Source organism: Sminthopsis crassicaudata, chromosome 4, assembly GCF_048593235.1.
Source record: "Sminthopsis crassicaudata isolate SCR6 chromosome 4, ASM4859323v1, whole genome shotgun sequence".
In the NCBI taxonomy this organism is placed as follows: Eukaryota; Metazoa; Chordata; class Mammalia; order Dasyuromorphia; family Dasyuridae; genus Sminthopsis; species Sminthopsis crassicaudata.
Genome location: NC_133620.1, coordinates 183,157,826 through 183,172,011, shown reverse-complemented (window position 1 = coordinate 183,172,011; position 14,186 = coordinate 183,157,826). Strand labels below are relative to the sequence as shown.

Genomic DNA, 14,186 nt, shown 5'->3' with positions numbered 1-14,186 from the left:
ACTATCTTGAGGATGTGGGGGAAAACTTAAAACACGGCCCTAATGAATTTCTATTTATTAGTTTCAAACTATGATTTTATTGGTATAGAGAACTTTGGTAAGAAAAATCTCTTGTACCAATGTAGATCTGTAACTATTATGCTCTATAATGTAGAGAATTACAGTTTCCTAGGGGATGGGAAAGACCTAGGTATTAAGTGTAATTAATAATCATTCTAAAGAAAGTAGAAAATTGCTAGCATTTTTAAAAACATTGTTTTGGCTAGCCTTTAAGCTTATGGCCAGCCTAACCTGGAGTTAACAATGAAATCTCTGAGATTCACTATACCTTGAACAAGGGTAGGTATCAGAAAATGGAAGCTGCTCCAGAATCATCTCTGAGATGAATTAGTTCCAGTGCTTCTAAAGAGCATCTAATTTTATAGTAAGTTCTCAGAGACAGGTTAATTTAGACTCTATAGTTTCTGCATTGGTTAGATCTCTTAAGAACTTCATGAAACCTGATTCTAGAGGACCAATACATTCATCATCCCACTGCCTAACAGAGAGATGATGGACTTAGGGTGCAGGTAGAAAAATATGTTTTAAATATGGCCAGTGTAGAAGTTTGTTTGTTTTTGTTTTTTAATGGGGGCATGGGAAGGTAAGAAATAGAGCTTTACTAATTAAATAAAATTTAAATGTAAAAGATTGTATAGCTCATTTATTTCCTCTATGTGCCACCACTATTTATAAGTGAACACTAAAAAAGATTAATTTCTATCATCAATTTCAATCCAAGACAGTCTAAAATCAAACATTTCAGACCATTGCCCAGAAATATTCAACAGTTCGAAAGAAACTTCTTGAGAAATAATCATAATGCTTCAGTTATTTGAACCAGTTTGTAGGTTAATAAAAACAAAAATCCAAGCCTCCACTCCCAATAAATGACTTATTAGTCAAGGATCAAGATAGATATTAAAAAAACTACTCAGCCAATTTAAGCAAATATAAAAAATACCTACTTCATATTTATTTGGCTTTATCATCCAACTATTTGTACTTAAAGTTGAGATTTCATCTCATATTAATCTAATACCCACATCATTAAAAAAAGAAAAAAAAAAAAGCAACCAGAGGTAGCTAGATGGCATAGTGGATAGAACACCAGCCCTTAAGTCAGGAGGACCTGAGTTCAAATCTAGCCTCTGATGCTTAACATTTTCTAGTTATGTGACCCTGGACAAGTCACTTAACACCCCAATTGCCATAGCAAGAAAAAAAAAAAAAAGTAAAACAATACAAGATTTAGATAATTCTTACCCCTTAAATTTACAGTTTAAGTAGAAAAGACATATACATTATTCTTGTGGTAAGAAAAATTTTGTTTCTTTAGGTGAAGTAGTTTCTTGATTTCTTACTGTGTTCTGGGTAGATCAAACTGACAAAATAATAAGACATGATCAATAAAGTCTACTTTTTCTCATAAGTAATCTACCTGTTTTTTTTTAAATGGGATTCTTTCATGTTAATAATTCATGTATATTTACTGAATTATAGAATTAAGATTTTTTTCCTTTTTCCTTTGAGACAAAGATCACATTGATTTGTTTTCTCTCCTCTCTCTCCTCCAAATAAGCTTTTATAATTAAAGCACATTCTTATTGAATATATTCTACTGCATAGGCAGTCTTAGATGGTGTTGGTGGGTATAACTTTGTCATCTATGAAAAGCAGTTCTGTTGGCCTAATTTGAAAAGCTGAGCTCTTTTGAATTTTATTCAAAAATTATTTTAAAATATTTTTGTGTATTTTAATAAAAATTAGATATAATTTTCCCCTTGGAATTTATTATTTAATTCTTTTGAGGTAAATTCTTAAGATAGCTATTGTCCTAACAGTAATGTTTCAAATATTTTCTTAGTATATGTGCAATTTGTTTAAATATTTCCTTAGTGTATGTGCAATCATAGTAAAGAAGGACATAATAATTCAACTGGCTTATAGCTTTATCCTAATTAAGAAATCTATCACACTGAAATAGTTATGTGTAAGATACATTTTATAAGAACTTTTCGTTATCTCTAAACTATAGTAAAAATATTAATAGCTAGTCTGTCAGATATGTCTCTTTACTTAAACTTAACTATATATGAATTTTGCTTAATATAATGAAACTTACGAAATTTGTAAAGCTGAATTTATTTCCTTGAGTAGCTCGTTAGTCTTATTAAAATCTGCCCGCAAGATATTTTTCTCTCTGAGGTGGTCTGCTGTCATGACATCCAGCTCTTTTTCAAGTTTCTTGTTAAAATCTTGCTCATGCAACCTGTTTAATTTATTTTTTTTTGTTAAGAAAAAGTTATTTATAAGTCAGTTTTTATTTTACTGTATTCTGCCAGATTTGAAATGGCTATATACATGGAAAATTTTATAAACATAAGCTGTATTATGCTACTTACTTCTCTGATCTTCTAGCTGTGTCCTTTAATACTTTTAAAAAACATTTTTAAAAATGTTTAGTTCATCATATTAACCTTGCAAAATTTATGAAAATATGCTAATTAAGCTATAAGTATTTCATATGTTATTTGTACCACTATTGACAACACATAATGAAAAATAACTTTCAACTCCTTAAGAAGATGGCACCTTGGCATTTTAAGATATAAAAACAGCCTAACTTTACCACATGATAATTTCTCATATCAAATCGCATTAGTATACACCCATTTTTTAAAATGAGAAAAATATTATAGTGTAGAAAAAGATAATACCTTATTTGCTGGTTTGATTCACTGCGTATTCTGAGAATTTCTTTTCCCTTAAACTCCAACTCTTTGGTTAAAGCACTTATACTATCATGAAGATGCTGTATCTCCTTATCTAATTCAGATATATGGTGTTCTCTGTGCCTTAGTTCCTCTTGTAGATCTGATAGGCGACACATATATTCCTCATCCTGTCAAAGTAAAAGAATTCTTAAATGTTTTAATACATTAGCAAATCTGTTTGTACGTGAGGAGACAGATTTGGGTCACATGTATAAATTTAGATATAGGGGTTCCAAAGCACAAATCAATCTCACTTATACAATAAGCATTTAAGATCTTTCATGATTTAGTCTAAAGTTACCCTTCCAGCCTTATCTTCCACTGCTATCATTTACTTACTTTAGGTCCTAGTTAAAATGTAGTACTTAACTACTATGAAAGTCTTGGTATAAATACTTCCAATATCATTCCTCAAACGGTTTCTTCTATCCTTTCCTTACTGCTATCAGTCGGATTGCTATCAATTCCTCAAATTATGTTTCCAAAAAAATCTCTCCACTAATCAACTCTGATGGAACTAATCTCTCCCTTATTTCAGTTTCCACAAATGTGTTCATTAATTTCATACTTTTTTCATGTTACATCTGTGTTTCTGTAATCTCCCAATCATGAGGTCTATAAAGGCATATCTTACTCTTATTTGTATCTTCCACAATATCTCACATATAGTAAATAACCCAATATACATACTGATTGAATAAATAATTGGATTGGCTACTTTCCTACTACTTATAACTTTATTCAGGTTTTTCTATAGCCTAAAAAAAAAATTCTTCCTTTTTATCTTTGACTGTTCAACTCCTAGAAAAAGTAGAAGACAACATCCTGAAAAAATCATGAAGATTTGTGGGAGGAAACTGACAAGAGTCACACTGGATCAGGAAGCTTTGATAGGCTATGATGTTGGACAGAAATCAAAGATCCACAACGTAACCATTCCTGCCACTCAGTACAGTGCCTTACATAAAATTCTCATTTAATAAATATTTGTTGAATTTTTAATACTGGGCTTCTGTTTAGGATCTACTCTTCCATAGATGAAGAGACTAGGATGAAATAATGGTTTGTATGACATATGACCAAAGGAACTCTCCTTGTTCCTTGCCCTGTAAAGGCTTTAGGAATGTGCCTCTTGTATATCTAAATTGCTTAGTCTGAAAAGTGTGTGTGTGTGTGTGTGTGTGTGTGTGTGTGTGTGTGTGTGTGTGTGTGTGTGTATGTGTGTGTGGGTATAAAAATAAAAAAAAAGGAGTTTAGAGGTAGGGAAAAGAAACCTTCAGTGTTGTTCTTCCATCTAGTTCCTGTGATCCACCAAATTATACATACATTATTTTGTCTAGTTATTACCTCTCTTTTTCAGAGAGGGCTTAACCTGCATGCCTATATTCTTTGGATATTTAATATCATATGCTTTAGAATCGTGCAATTCCAGTTGGAGAGAATATTCCTTCCACCAACTAAGGGCAACTTAGAATAAATGATATGATGAAGAAACTAGACTTTATGACTTATCACAATAAAAGGATTAAAATTATAAAATATTTACTCCCCATCAATTAATAAATAATTATAATATATAATTATATAATTATAATATAATTATAATACTAAAATATACCTAAAAACCCCAACAAGACAGCTTAATCCTCCAAATTCTTTAAAGGAAAATAAAAATACAATAGTGCAAGCAGACCAAAGTAGTGAAGCTTTTAGAACATTTAATTCATTAATTTTCAGTTTGTGGAGATTATGATTCTTTTATGGTATATTCCATTTTATTACAAATTACAACTTATAGCTTCATTTTGCAACTAACAAAATGGGAAGTCTTATGTCAAGATTTCACCAGTGCACAAGTAAAAATTTCAATTAAAAATGCATAAAATAGTATTTCATTTGACAAAAGCATATATGCAAAAGTCAAATTTCTTTAAAACAAAACTTCAACATATAAAATTAATAAAATAACTACTAAGATATTGACTTACATTATGGTCTTTAAAAATTATGAATGTGTTTGTCATGTAGCAGAATATTCTTATTTACCTGTCTTCTGCCGATTTCTAAGCTCCTCTCCAGTTCCATTTTAGCAGCTATCAGTTCTTGTTGGTGATTATGCTTTAACAAATCCACTGCTGCTGCATGTTGATGATTTAATTCTGAGCGTAAGGAAGCTAGTTTTCATGAAAAAGGGGATCAGTTATTTCAAAAATACCATTGATATTTTAGTAAAAGAAAATGAGAATATGGCTTCAACTGAAACTGCTACAAATTATATGTGCACATATAATTATTTTGGGGCATATTTAATTATATTATGCTATTTTCAATAACTAAGAAATGTCAAGTCTATTTGGGTGGAAGATTTTCTATGACTATTTTAATTTTTCTGTGGAAGTGGTATTATGATTGAGTAAAATGTAATTATTATCTTTCATTATCATTAGGTTAATAGGATATTAAGAGAGACCCCACTCAATGTAAGAATCTCAACCAAATAATCAATCCATAAGCAAACATTCTCAAGTGCTCAATGTGCTAAGCTTTAAGAAAACAAGTCAAAATATGAAACAATTTTTGTTTGTTTCTAAGTTCCTCTATTCCTGATATATATTTAAGTTTCTGCTTGAACCTTTAACCTTTGAAGCCTGCTTGTTATTTCATAAGGAAGCCCATCCCAATTTTAGAAAGCTTTCATCTTAGTGTAATAGCTCCTACAGTTGCTATACCTTTAAAAATGACAAAATAAAGAACTTGATAATTTTTTCTAATTAAAGATCTCAAAGTATATCCTTTTAAAAATGATTGCTTTGGTTTTTTTTAAAATTTGATCCTCACATAAATTAAGTAAAACCCATGTTTCCATCCTACTAATGCTCCCTTTATGTTAGGTTCTTCTTCAACAAACAAGTGTTTAGCCTATGGATCCTTTGCCTCCAGGCACAGTAGGCTTGACCATTTCACCTTCTGAGAGTGCTTACAGTCCATCCATTCACTAATGTGGGAAACTGGAGAATGTGTAGCTAATATCCCAGTCACTAACACAGGTATAAAACATGTGATTTATCCACCAGGAGAAGTAGTAGTATCAGGCTTATTGTTATGTACCCCTAATAAGCATCCTGGTGATAGTTGCCCAGATTCTGACTCCAATGAACAAAATCCAGGAATATATTGGACAGCAGCTGTGACAGCTGACCGACCTATGCTTACTATTTATATAAATGGAATACCATTTGAAGGATTGGTAGACACGGGTGCAGATCGTACAGTTATTACCAGTCACTGGCCAAAGATTAAGGCAGACACCTACATGTCTGGGGTAGGAGGATCAATAGCAGCAGAAGTTAGTGCTATGCCTTTGAGATGGATATCTGAAGGTGAAACAGGAGTTTTTACTCCTTTTATAGTTGAACAAATCCCCATCAATCTGTGGGGAAGAGACATTTTACAGCAGATAGGATTACAAATAAGCACTTTGGCTTTTTAGGCAGGGCTGCTGTTGAAGGCCTACCTGCACTTTCACCGATTCCTATTCAGTGGAAGACTGATTCACCAGTGTGGGTAGAACAGTGGCCCTTAAGAAGTGATAAAATTCAGGCCTTATTAGACATAATGAATGAACAACTTGACCAAGGACACTTGCGGCCTTCTCTAAGTCCTTGGAATTCCCCAGTATTTGTAGTGAAAAAGAAATCTGGGAAATGGAAGATGTTAACTGATCTAAGAAGAGTAAATGAACAGATGGAAACTATGGGAACTCTTCAGCCTGGACTTCCATCCTGTACTCAGTTGCCAAGAGAATGGCCTCTGTGGGTTATAGACATTAAGGATTGTTTCTATTCTATCCCTCTAGATAAGGAGGATATGAAAAGATTTGCTTTTTCAGTGCCTAGTGTTAATTTGGCTGAGCCTTATAAAAGATATGAATGGACAGTTTTGCCACAGGGAATGAAAAACAGCCCTACTATGTGTCAAATGTATGTTGCTGCTGCTCTTGCTCCAGTAAGAAAAGCATTTCCAAAAGTAATATTGTTACATTATATGGATGATATTTTGGGATGTGCACCTGAGGAACAAATGTTAGAAGCATGTCTACAAAAGACCATGGAAACACTAAAGTACTACAAACTGCATATATCTACAGAAAAAATTCAAAGACATGCTTCTTTTCAATATTTAGGATATGAAGTATATCCTAAGACACTCACAGTACAAAAGCTTTCTTTAAGAACAGAGAAGTTGAACACCTTAAATGATTTCCAAAAATTAATAGGAGATATCCAATGGATGTGTCCAATGTTAGGCTTAATTATCAATCAACTGCAACCTCTATATGACATTTTAAGGGGAGACAGTGCTTTAAATTCACCACGCCAGCTTACAAAAGAAGCTCAAGAGGCTTTGAGAGAAGTTGAACTGGCTTTATCCAATGTGGTTGAAAGAGTCACTCAAAAACCCTTGGAAATATCAGTTTTTGCTACACACAAGGCACCCACAGCAGTCCTTCATCAAGGAGACAATGTGATAGAGTGGGTGAACCTCCCAGCACAACCAGAACAAAGCCTTACTCCTTACCCAGTTCTTGTGGTTAGGATTTTATTAAAGGCCCTTAAGAGAGTAGTACAATTATCTGGGATAAGTCCTGAAAAAATATACACATTCTATACTAACGTACAAATTAATGTATGCTGTGAGACCATCCCAGAATGGCAAATTTTATTGGCCACCGCTCCAAATTTTGCATATGGATCTCCATTAAAGATAACCCGGCTACTACATAATTGGCGATGGATTTTTGAAGAAAAGGTTTCTAAGGTGCCTTTTAAAGGACCAACTATCTTTACAGATGCATGCAAAGAAAATATTTGTGCTGTATACTCTCATGATTTAACTATAAAGAGAGTAGTCAGGACTCCTTTTCAGTCCACTCAGCAGAATGAATTGTATGCAATCATTCTAGCTCTTATTACCCAGGAGACATAAATATAATATCTGATTTGGCCTATTCAGTAAGTGTGGTACAAAGAATTGCCACAGCCCAAATAAAATTTGTAGCCTCCAATATTTATCAGCTCTTTAAGGAACTTCAAGAGCGAGTGAGAAAGCATCCAGGTAAGATTTATATCTTTCATGTCCACTCACATAGTGGACTCCCAGGTCCTATTTTTGATGGAAATTCAAAGGCAGATAGCCTTTTAACTATGTTAGCCAATACTCCTTTATTTCAGGAAGCCCAAGAATCTCATTCTAAATATTATCAGGCTGCTCGAGCTTTACGTTTACAATTTGGAATCACAAGAGAGGAAGCTAGGAGCATAGTAAAAAGCTGTACAGCTTGCCTTCCTTTCCATGCTCCTACATTCCCTCCAGGGAAGAATCCTGGTGGTTTGAGACCCAATGAAATCTGGCAAATGGATGTGACCCATTATAAATCTTTTGGTTGTTTGTCTTTCATCCACGTGGTAGTAGATACCTTTTCAGGATTAACTTTTGCAGTGCCAGCAGCAAAAGAGACAGCCCTTGATCATGTTATTTACATACTTCTAGCATGTATTCTGTTACTATGTTACTATGTGTTTATGTAATCTATGTAATTATATTAGGTTCTTACTTAGTGCTAAATCGGTACTTAAACAATTCTCTAGTTCCGGCCTTTAAAGGGAGTTTTACCCCTTTGAACTTCTGGGGAGGAGCTTAATGTTTAAAAGGAGCAAGTTCATTGGTAGAAGTAATCTTCCCACAAGCCCTTGCGTTATTCCACGCCCATTCTCTGGGAGGATAAAAGAGGGCGCACTCTGGAGAGGGAGGAGTCTCTACTCTAGGTCAGAGTTGGCTGCCGAGAGATTGAGTTGAGACAGCAGATCTCCTCCCAGAGAGCGATTGGCAGTCTCTGGAGACAACAGAACTTTACACCTTTATATCTGGCCCTGATTTTGACAAGTAGTGACTTTTAATAGAAAAGGGAAAATGAAATTGTCCAGTATCTCTTAATCATTATAAAGACTGGCAGCATTGCCTGACGACTTTTCCTTTTGTATTCCACAATACTCAAAATGCTTCTGCCTTATCTCATTCTGTACAGAAACAACATGTATCTAGCATTAACAGTAGATTAATTTTTAAAAATGTCAGAAGGTTGGGCATGAAGCAAGGAAAGAGGATTCTAAACAGAAGACAATGGGAGATAGAGTAATCACAGTATTCTAGAAAACTTTTAAGTAACTAATAATTATCTAGTTCTTTAAAAGGCTCAAAATAACTTTCCTCCTTTTCAACTGACAGATTTTAAAATCTTGTGGCCAAAATTCTCTAGAAATGTAAGTCACAATGTAAAGGCAAAACTAGATTTCAGCCACCTCATTAATAAATGCTGAAAACTGCAAAGATGACTTTACTAGATAATTGAGCAAGAAATTACATTTCCCGTCACACAAACCTGTGATTTCACTGGAAGAGGGGCTTTCTTTGAAATGAAATTCTTTATAACAATGTAGATGTCAATTCATAGTCACAGAATTGTCAGGGAGGATAAATAACTTGCACAGGATTCTTAAACCTAAGTCAGGTCATTCTGATTCCAAGGTCTGCTCTTTACCTATCTATCACCATGCTTCTTTCTTTCCTATCTCTTTTTTTGGACCTAAACTTGTGATTTCATTGCTATAAAATACTCCCAGTAAAAGAAGCTTTCTTCCACTAATACAGATCAAAAATTTCTGGTCAGCTTATAACTTTAGAGTACTGTGTGAGACATACAAATTTATCAAGCAGTTCTACTTGTGTGTTCATACCCATTAACTTCTTAAATTTTTTTTTTTTAATTCTGCAACTAAAAAGGGAAGCTTTTAATTTTATATGGGGTTAAGGTGAGAAAGATTCCTTAACTTCCAATCTCCACCTCAATCTGCTGTCCAGGTATGGAGACAAATTGGTAAAGCTCCATGATATATTACTGCAAGCAGCATGGAACACAGGACATTTCTTCTTACTGGAAAGTTTGCACTCTCCTCTCTTTTGCTTTTTTTAAATCTTCACTTAGTAATGACCTCTAAGTATGGGAGTATTCAAATGAAATATACCTTATATGTGCATAACTCTTCTGATGAAGTTTCTTGAAATTAATTTTAATTTCTAGTATATATAAACCTTTTAAAATGGAAGTACAGTATTCAGGTATATACAGATTTATTTTTGTTGCTATTGTTCAGTGGCTTCAGTCATGTCTGACTCTGCAACCCCAATGGGGATTTTCTTGACAAAGACACTAGAATGGTTTGCCATTTCCTTCCCCAGGTTTCTTTATAGATGAGGAAAACAAGGCAAACAAGGTGGAGTGACTTGTTCAGCGTCACAATGCTACTATCTGAGGCTAAATATAAACTCTGGTTTGACTTCCGTACTGGCATTCTATCCACTGTGCTATCTAGCTGGTATAGAGAATTATAAACTATATCAAAAAGTACCTAGCATAGCCTTCCCTTCATCTTCCAATTCAAATCTAAGCGTTTGAAGTTCCTGTTCCATTTCTATCCTGAAACCCTCCATGGACATTCTATGTGCATCTTTTAATAATTGAAGCTCAGCTGAATGTTTCTGCTGTAACTCATTTTCAAGTGCCTAAAAAACACAAAAACAAAAAGAAATAATTAACTTTTATTACATTTGAATTAAACAAATAAGTAGTGAGAGGGGGGAAACCCCAAATGAATTACCAAAAGTAACTCCATATTATTATTATTATTATTTTACAGGTACAGACCTGTGATTTCAATGGTGTAGGGAGGAAGGTGACAAGTGGGTTTAGCAGTAAAAAGGAAGTCAAAGTGCTAGGAATCAGTTTTCGGACATTACTTTCAGTTCTTCACTACTTAAAATGAGGGTTCCCTAAATGTGAACTCTGTTTGCAAACTAATAAAATGACATATTACTAGACAAAAATGAACTATATTAAATTGATATTATTGACAGAGCCAGGCAGATTTAAAGGGTCTGTTCTTTCTTTTGCTCCACTAATCACTTTAGGGTCTTTATCATCTATCTCCTACAAAGAACATTTCAGGTCCCTTTAGTCTTTACCCTCCTCTATCTCAAAACCACCCTTTATGTGTACACTTCTGCATTTGTTCCACATTCTGGTGTTTTGTTCTGCAGGGTCCCCTAAGGGAACAGTGCTCCATCTTCACCTTCTAGCTTCTTAAGTATTTCTTATTCTATTCTGATCTCTTATGCTATCAGCTGGGGCACCATTGTTCAGGTAGCTGGTCTCTTAATTGAGAAATAGGTTCATCTGTCAATATTTTTTTATTTCACGGGTACTTCCCTTTGCCTTGTACTTTTTAAATACTCATTTTATGTATATGCCATATTCTGAGGCAGATGTTATCTTTCTTTACTTCTGTATTTCCAGAATTTAACACATGACTCATAGAGAATGATAACTTTGTGTTCAATTTGAATTGAATTAAATACCAGTCATGTATAAATTACAAGTCTGTCATAGTGAGTTAAAATTTCCAGAGTATATGCTTTTCTGAAGCCTGACTTTTCGTTCTCACAAAATGAATCTATTTAGGCAACACGAACACAGCCTCCTTAACTTGTCAACACTGGAGTCCAAGAACTCACATGCTCTTAAGAGTAATCTTAGCCTGGGGAGAACACAGGAGGCTTTTGGCATCCTTATTTATTGTTGTCCAATTGTTTCCAGGCATGTCTGACTCTTCTTAAGCCCTTTTAAGTTTTCTTGGCAAGATACTGGAGTGGTTGGCCATATCCTTCTCCAGCTCATTTTACAGACGAGGGTTAGATGACTTGCTCAGGATCACACAACTAGTAAATGTTTGAGGCTGGATTGGATTCAGTCTTTTGGCTCCAGGCCCAGCACCGTACCACTGCACCACTTAGCTGCCCCAGCACCATTCTAGGACACCTTAAAGAATGTTTTGAAGATTGATTACAGGCAATATATAATGTTAAAGTATTTTTGCCTTCAAAATTCCTCTCATTTACATTTCATTGTGAGTGGCATAAGTAAAGAAAAGAGGAAAACAAATGTTAGTCTAGTCAAATACATTTTGCTTGGATATACTTTGCACTATGAGAGCACATAGATGATAAAAGATTATCAGTGGATGACACTGTTAAAGGCCTATGGCTGGGTCCACAATTATGGACAAGATGGACTGAATGGTACACTTAGTTTACTTGGATTTATTCATTATCACTATGTAAAAAGCAACATAATATAAACTAGAAACAGTCACTCCTAATGATAGCATGGAATTAAATTAGGAAGCTTAAATACTTTTTTTTTCCATTTCAAGTTTAATTTATTACAAGCATCTACCAGATCTACAGTGGTCAAAAAACTTGAACTCTTCTGTTCAGGATCTTACATCCTAAAAAGACAGAGATATTGTAACTATATGAATAAAGTAAAATAGGGTGCATTGGCCATTGGCCTTTTTTAGGGGGAAAGTCTGCAAAATAAGCTCTGAAAATTAAAAAAGCTAATTATGATTACATCAGATTGAGGGATTTTTAAAATAAGCTATTTTGTCACATTTAATTGTCATTAAATATGCTAAGTGTACCTTTTGCTCCTGTTCTTTTGTTTCTTCCATATTTTGAAATGCAAGGACGTGTGCTTCTTTTAAGGATTTGTGTCTTTGTTGGTGTTGTTCTTCTAATTCTTCAAGCTCTTGTGTAAGCCTTTGGCGCTCTTGTGTAAACTGGGCTTGAAGTTGCTGCAAAGAAGTCTGAGACTGGGAAAGCTGCATCTCCAAATTCTGTTTCAGCAAGGAAATCTATGCCACAGAAGGGTAGACAATTGAGTCTAAATACAAGGTAAATTTTATGAACCATCACTCTAAGGGGAAAAGTCTTTCAATGATAAATAATTTTAATTAAAACTTTCTTAGGAAATTTTTACTGTAAAATTTTTACCATATGATGACACTGTAATATTTGTGTTTAATAATTCTTCATTTTATTTTTTACAAGTTGTCCTTGAAACTGGACTGAGATTTACTGTATATAATATTCTTATAACTTCTGGGGCAATAATGTAATCCATAGGTAGAAACACAATCATATATTCTGAATTATAACAAAAGAATCTAATGTGTTATATGAAATAAGGTAGTATTATAATTATATACAAATATATTTATGTCTTTCTCAAGAGGACAATATCAAAAGATCAATTTGCCTTTGCAAGCTTTCTTTTAAATCTAAATCTTCCTATATGTTAGCTGAGGTACTGGCAATTTCATTATCTAATATCCTTATTTTTTCTTATTTAAAATGGTTATCATAAGGGACCTTAATTTTTAAAAAGTTGTGCCTAGGCCATCCATCTAGTTATAAAATCTTCTCACTCTCTTTTTACTTTACCTCTATACCAATATCAGGTGCTTTTCTTTCAACCTAAGAAAACGATTTACTAAATATTTTTAAAGAAAAAAATCACTCCCAATATAAATTTGTATTATACTTGTTAGCTTTTAACACACATAAAATCATTATTTTTCTTTCCTTCTAACTATGAAAGGTAAATGCCTAAAAATGCTGGCTATGTTCAGACATACATGATTTTCTTTTGTTCTAAGTATGAAATGTAAATGTCTATATGTGTTGGATGTGTTCTAATCACACATAATGAAACTAATTAATTTTGATATTCTATTTAATTTCTGTTCCAATGGCTACTATCCCTTTAAACTTATATTCACCAAATTTCAAAAAAAAAATCTGTTAATTGTGGTAAAAAAAATAACATAATATGGGGCTGTGAAATTGGTAATTAAAAATGCTACATGCAAATCAAGCTAAATAAATTTTCCTGCCAATAAGAAAAAAGGATTTTAGAGTGAATAAATCCCTTCTAATTCATGGAAAATAAATATAGGGTTTCATAGAAGGAAGGAAAGATAAATGAGAAACTTAATAAGGGATAGGCTGGAGAATCACTTGGGTAGCATAAGAAAAAAAGGCAAAAATATGGGTGGAAGATTAACCAGTAAGGTTTAATTAAAGAAAGGTCTCCCTCTTCCTCAAGAAAATAGTTTGCCCACGAACTTGGGACAAATCACTTGGGTTGTATTTTTGTAGTTCAAGCTAAGCTTCAAAGGGATCTATAACGGTCAGTGTACACCGTTATGAAAGCAGTTATGAAATATATATTCATAAGCTGACAAAAAGAATAAAAATATTGACAATGTTGTTTTAATAAATTGTTCTTTTGTAGTACCATTTTAAAATTATTTAAGGTATATAAGTGCTATTTATTTTAAAACTATATTTTTGTGTAAAACTGAAATTTATAAACACATTTCTATAGCTTGAGGTGAAATGGGCCAAAGAAAA

At 33.4% G+C, this 14,186-nt stretch overlaps 1 protein-coding gene across 11 annotated transcripts in view; it reads right to left on the bottom strand.

Annotated features, from left to right (window-relative positions):
* FAM184A (family with sequence similarity 184 member A) overlaps positions 1 to 14,186 on the bottom strand; it is a 111,332-nt gene that overhangs the window by 14,054 nt on the left and 83,092 nt on the right. For 9 of the 11 annotated variants that reach the window (XR_012489221.1, XM_074309990.1, XM_074309997.1 and 6 more), the window contains 5 exons: positions 12,413 to 12,625; positions 10,283 to 10,436; positions 4,863 to 4,990; positions 2,760 to 2,944; positions 2,165 to 2,311 (listed from right to left, as the gene is read on the bottom strand). Coding sequence is in view for 10 of the 11 variants with exons in the window: in XM_074309990.1 (XP_074166091.1) it covers positions 2,165 to 2,311; positions 2,760 to 2,944; positions 4,863 to 4,990; positions 10,283 to 10,436; positions 12,413 to 12,625 (827 nt within the window). In the remaining variant the exon portion in view is untranslated. The remainder of the gene's footprint in view (positions 1 to 2,164; positions 2,312 to 2,759; positions 2,945 to 4,862; positions 4,991 to 10,282; positions 10,437 to 12,412; positions 12,626 to 14,186) is intronic. The other 2 variants (XM_074309992.1, XM_074309996.1) reach the window with 1 other exon arrangement.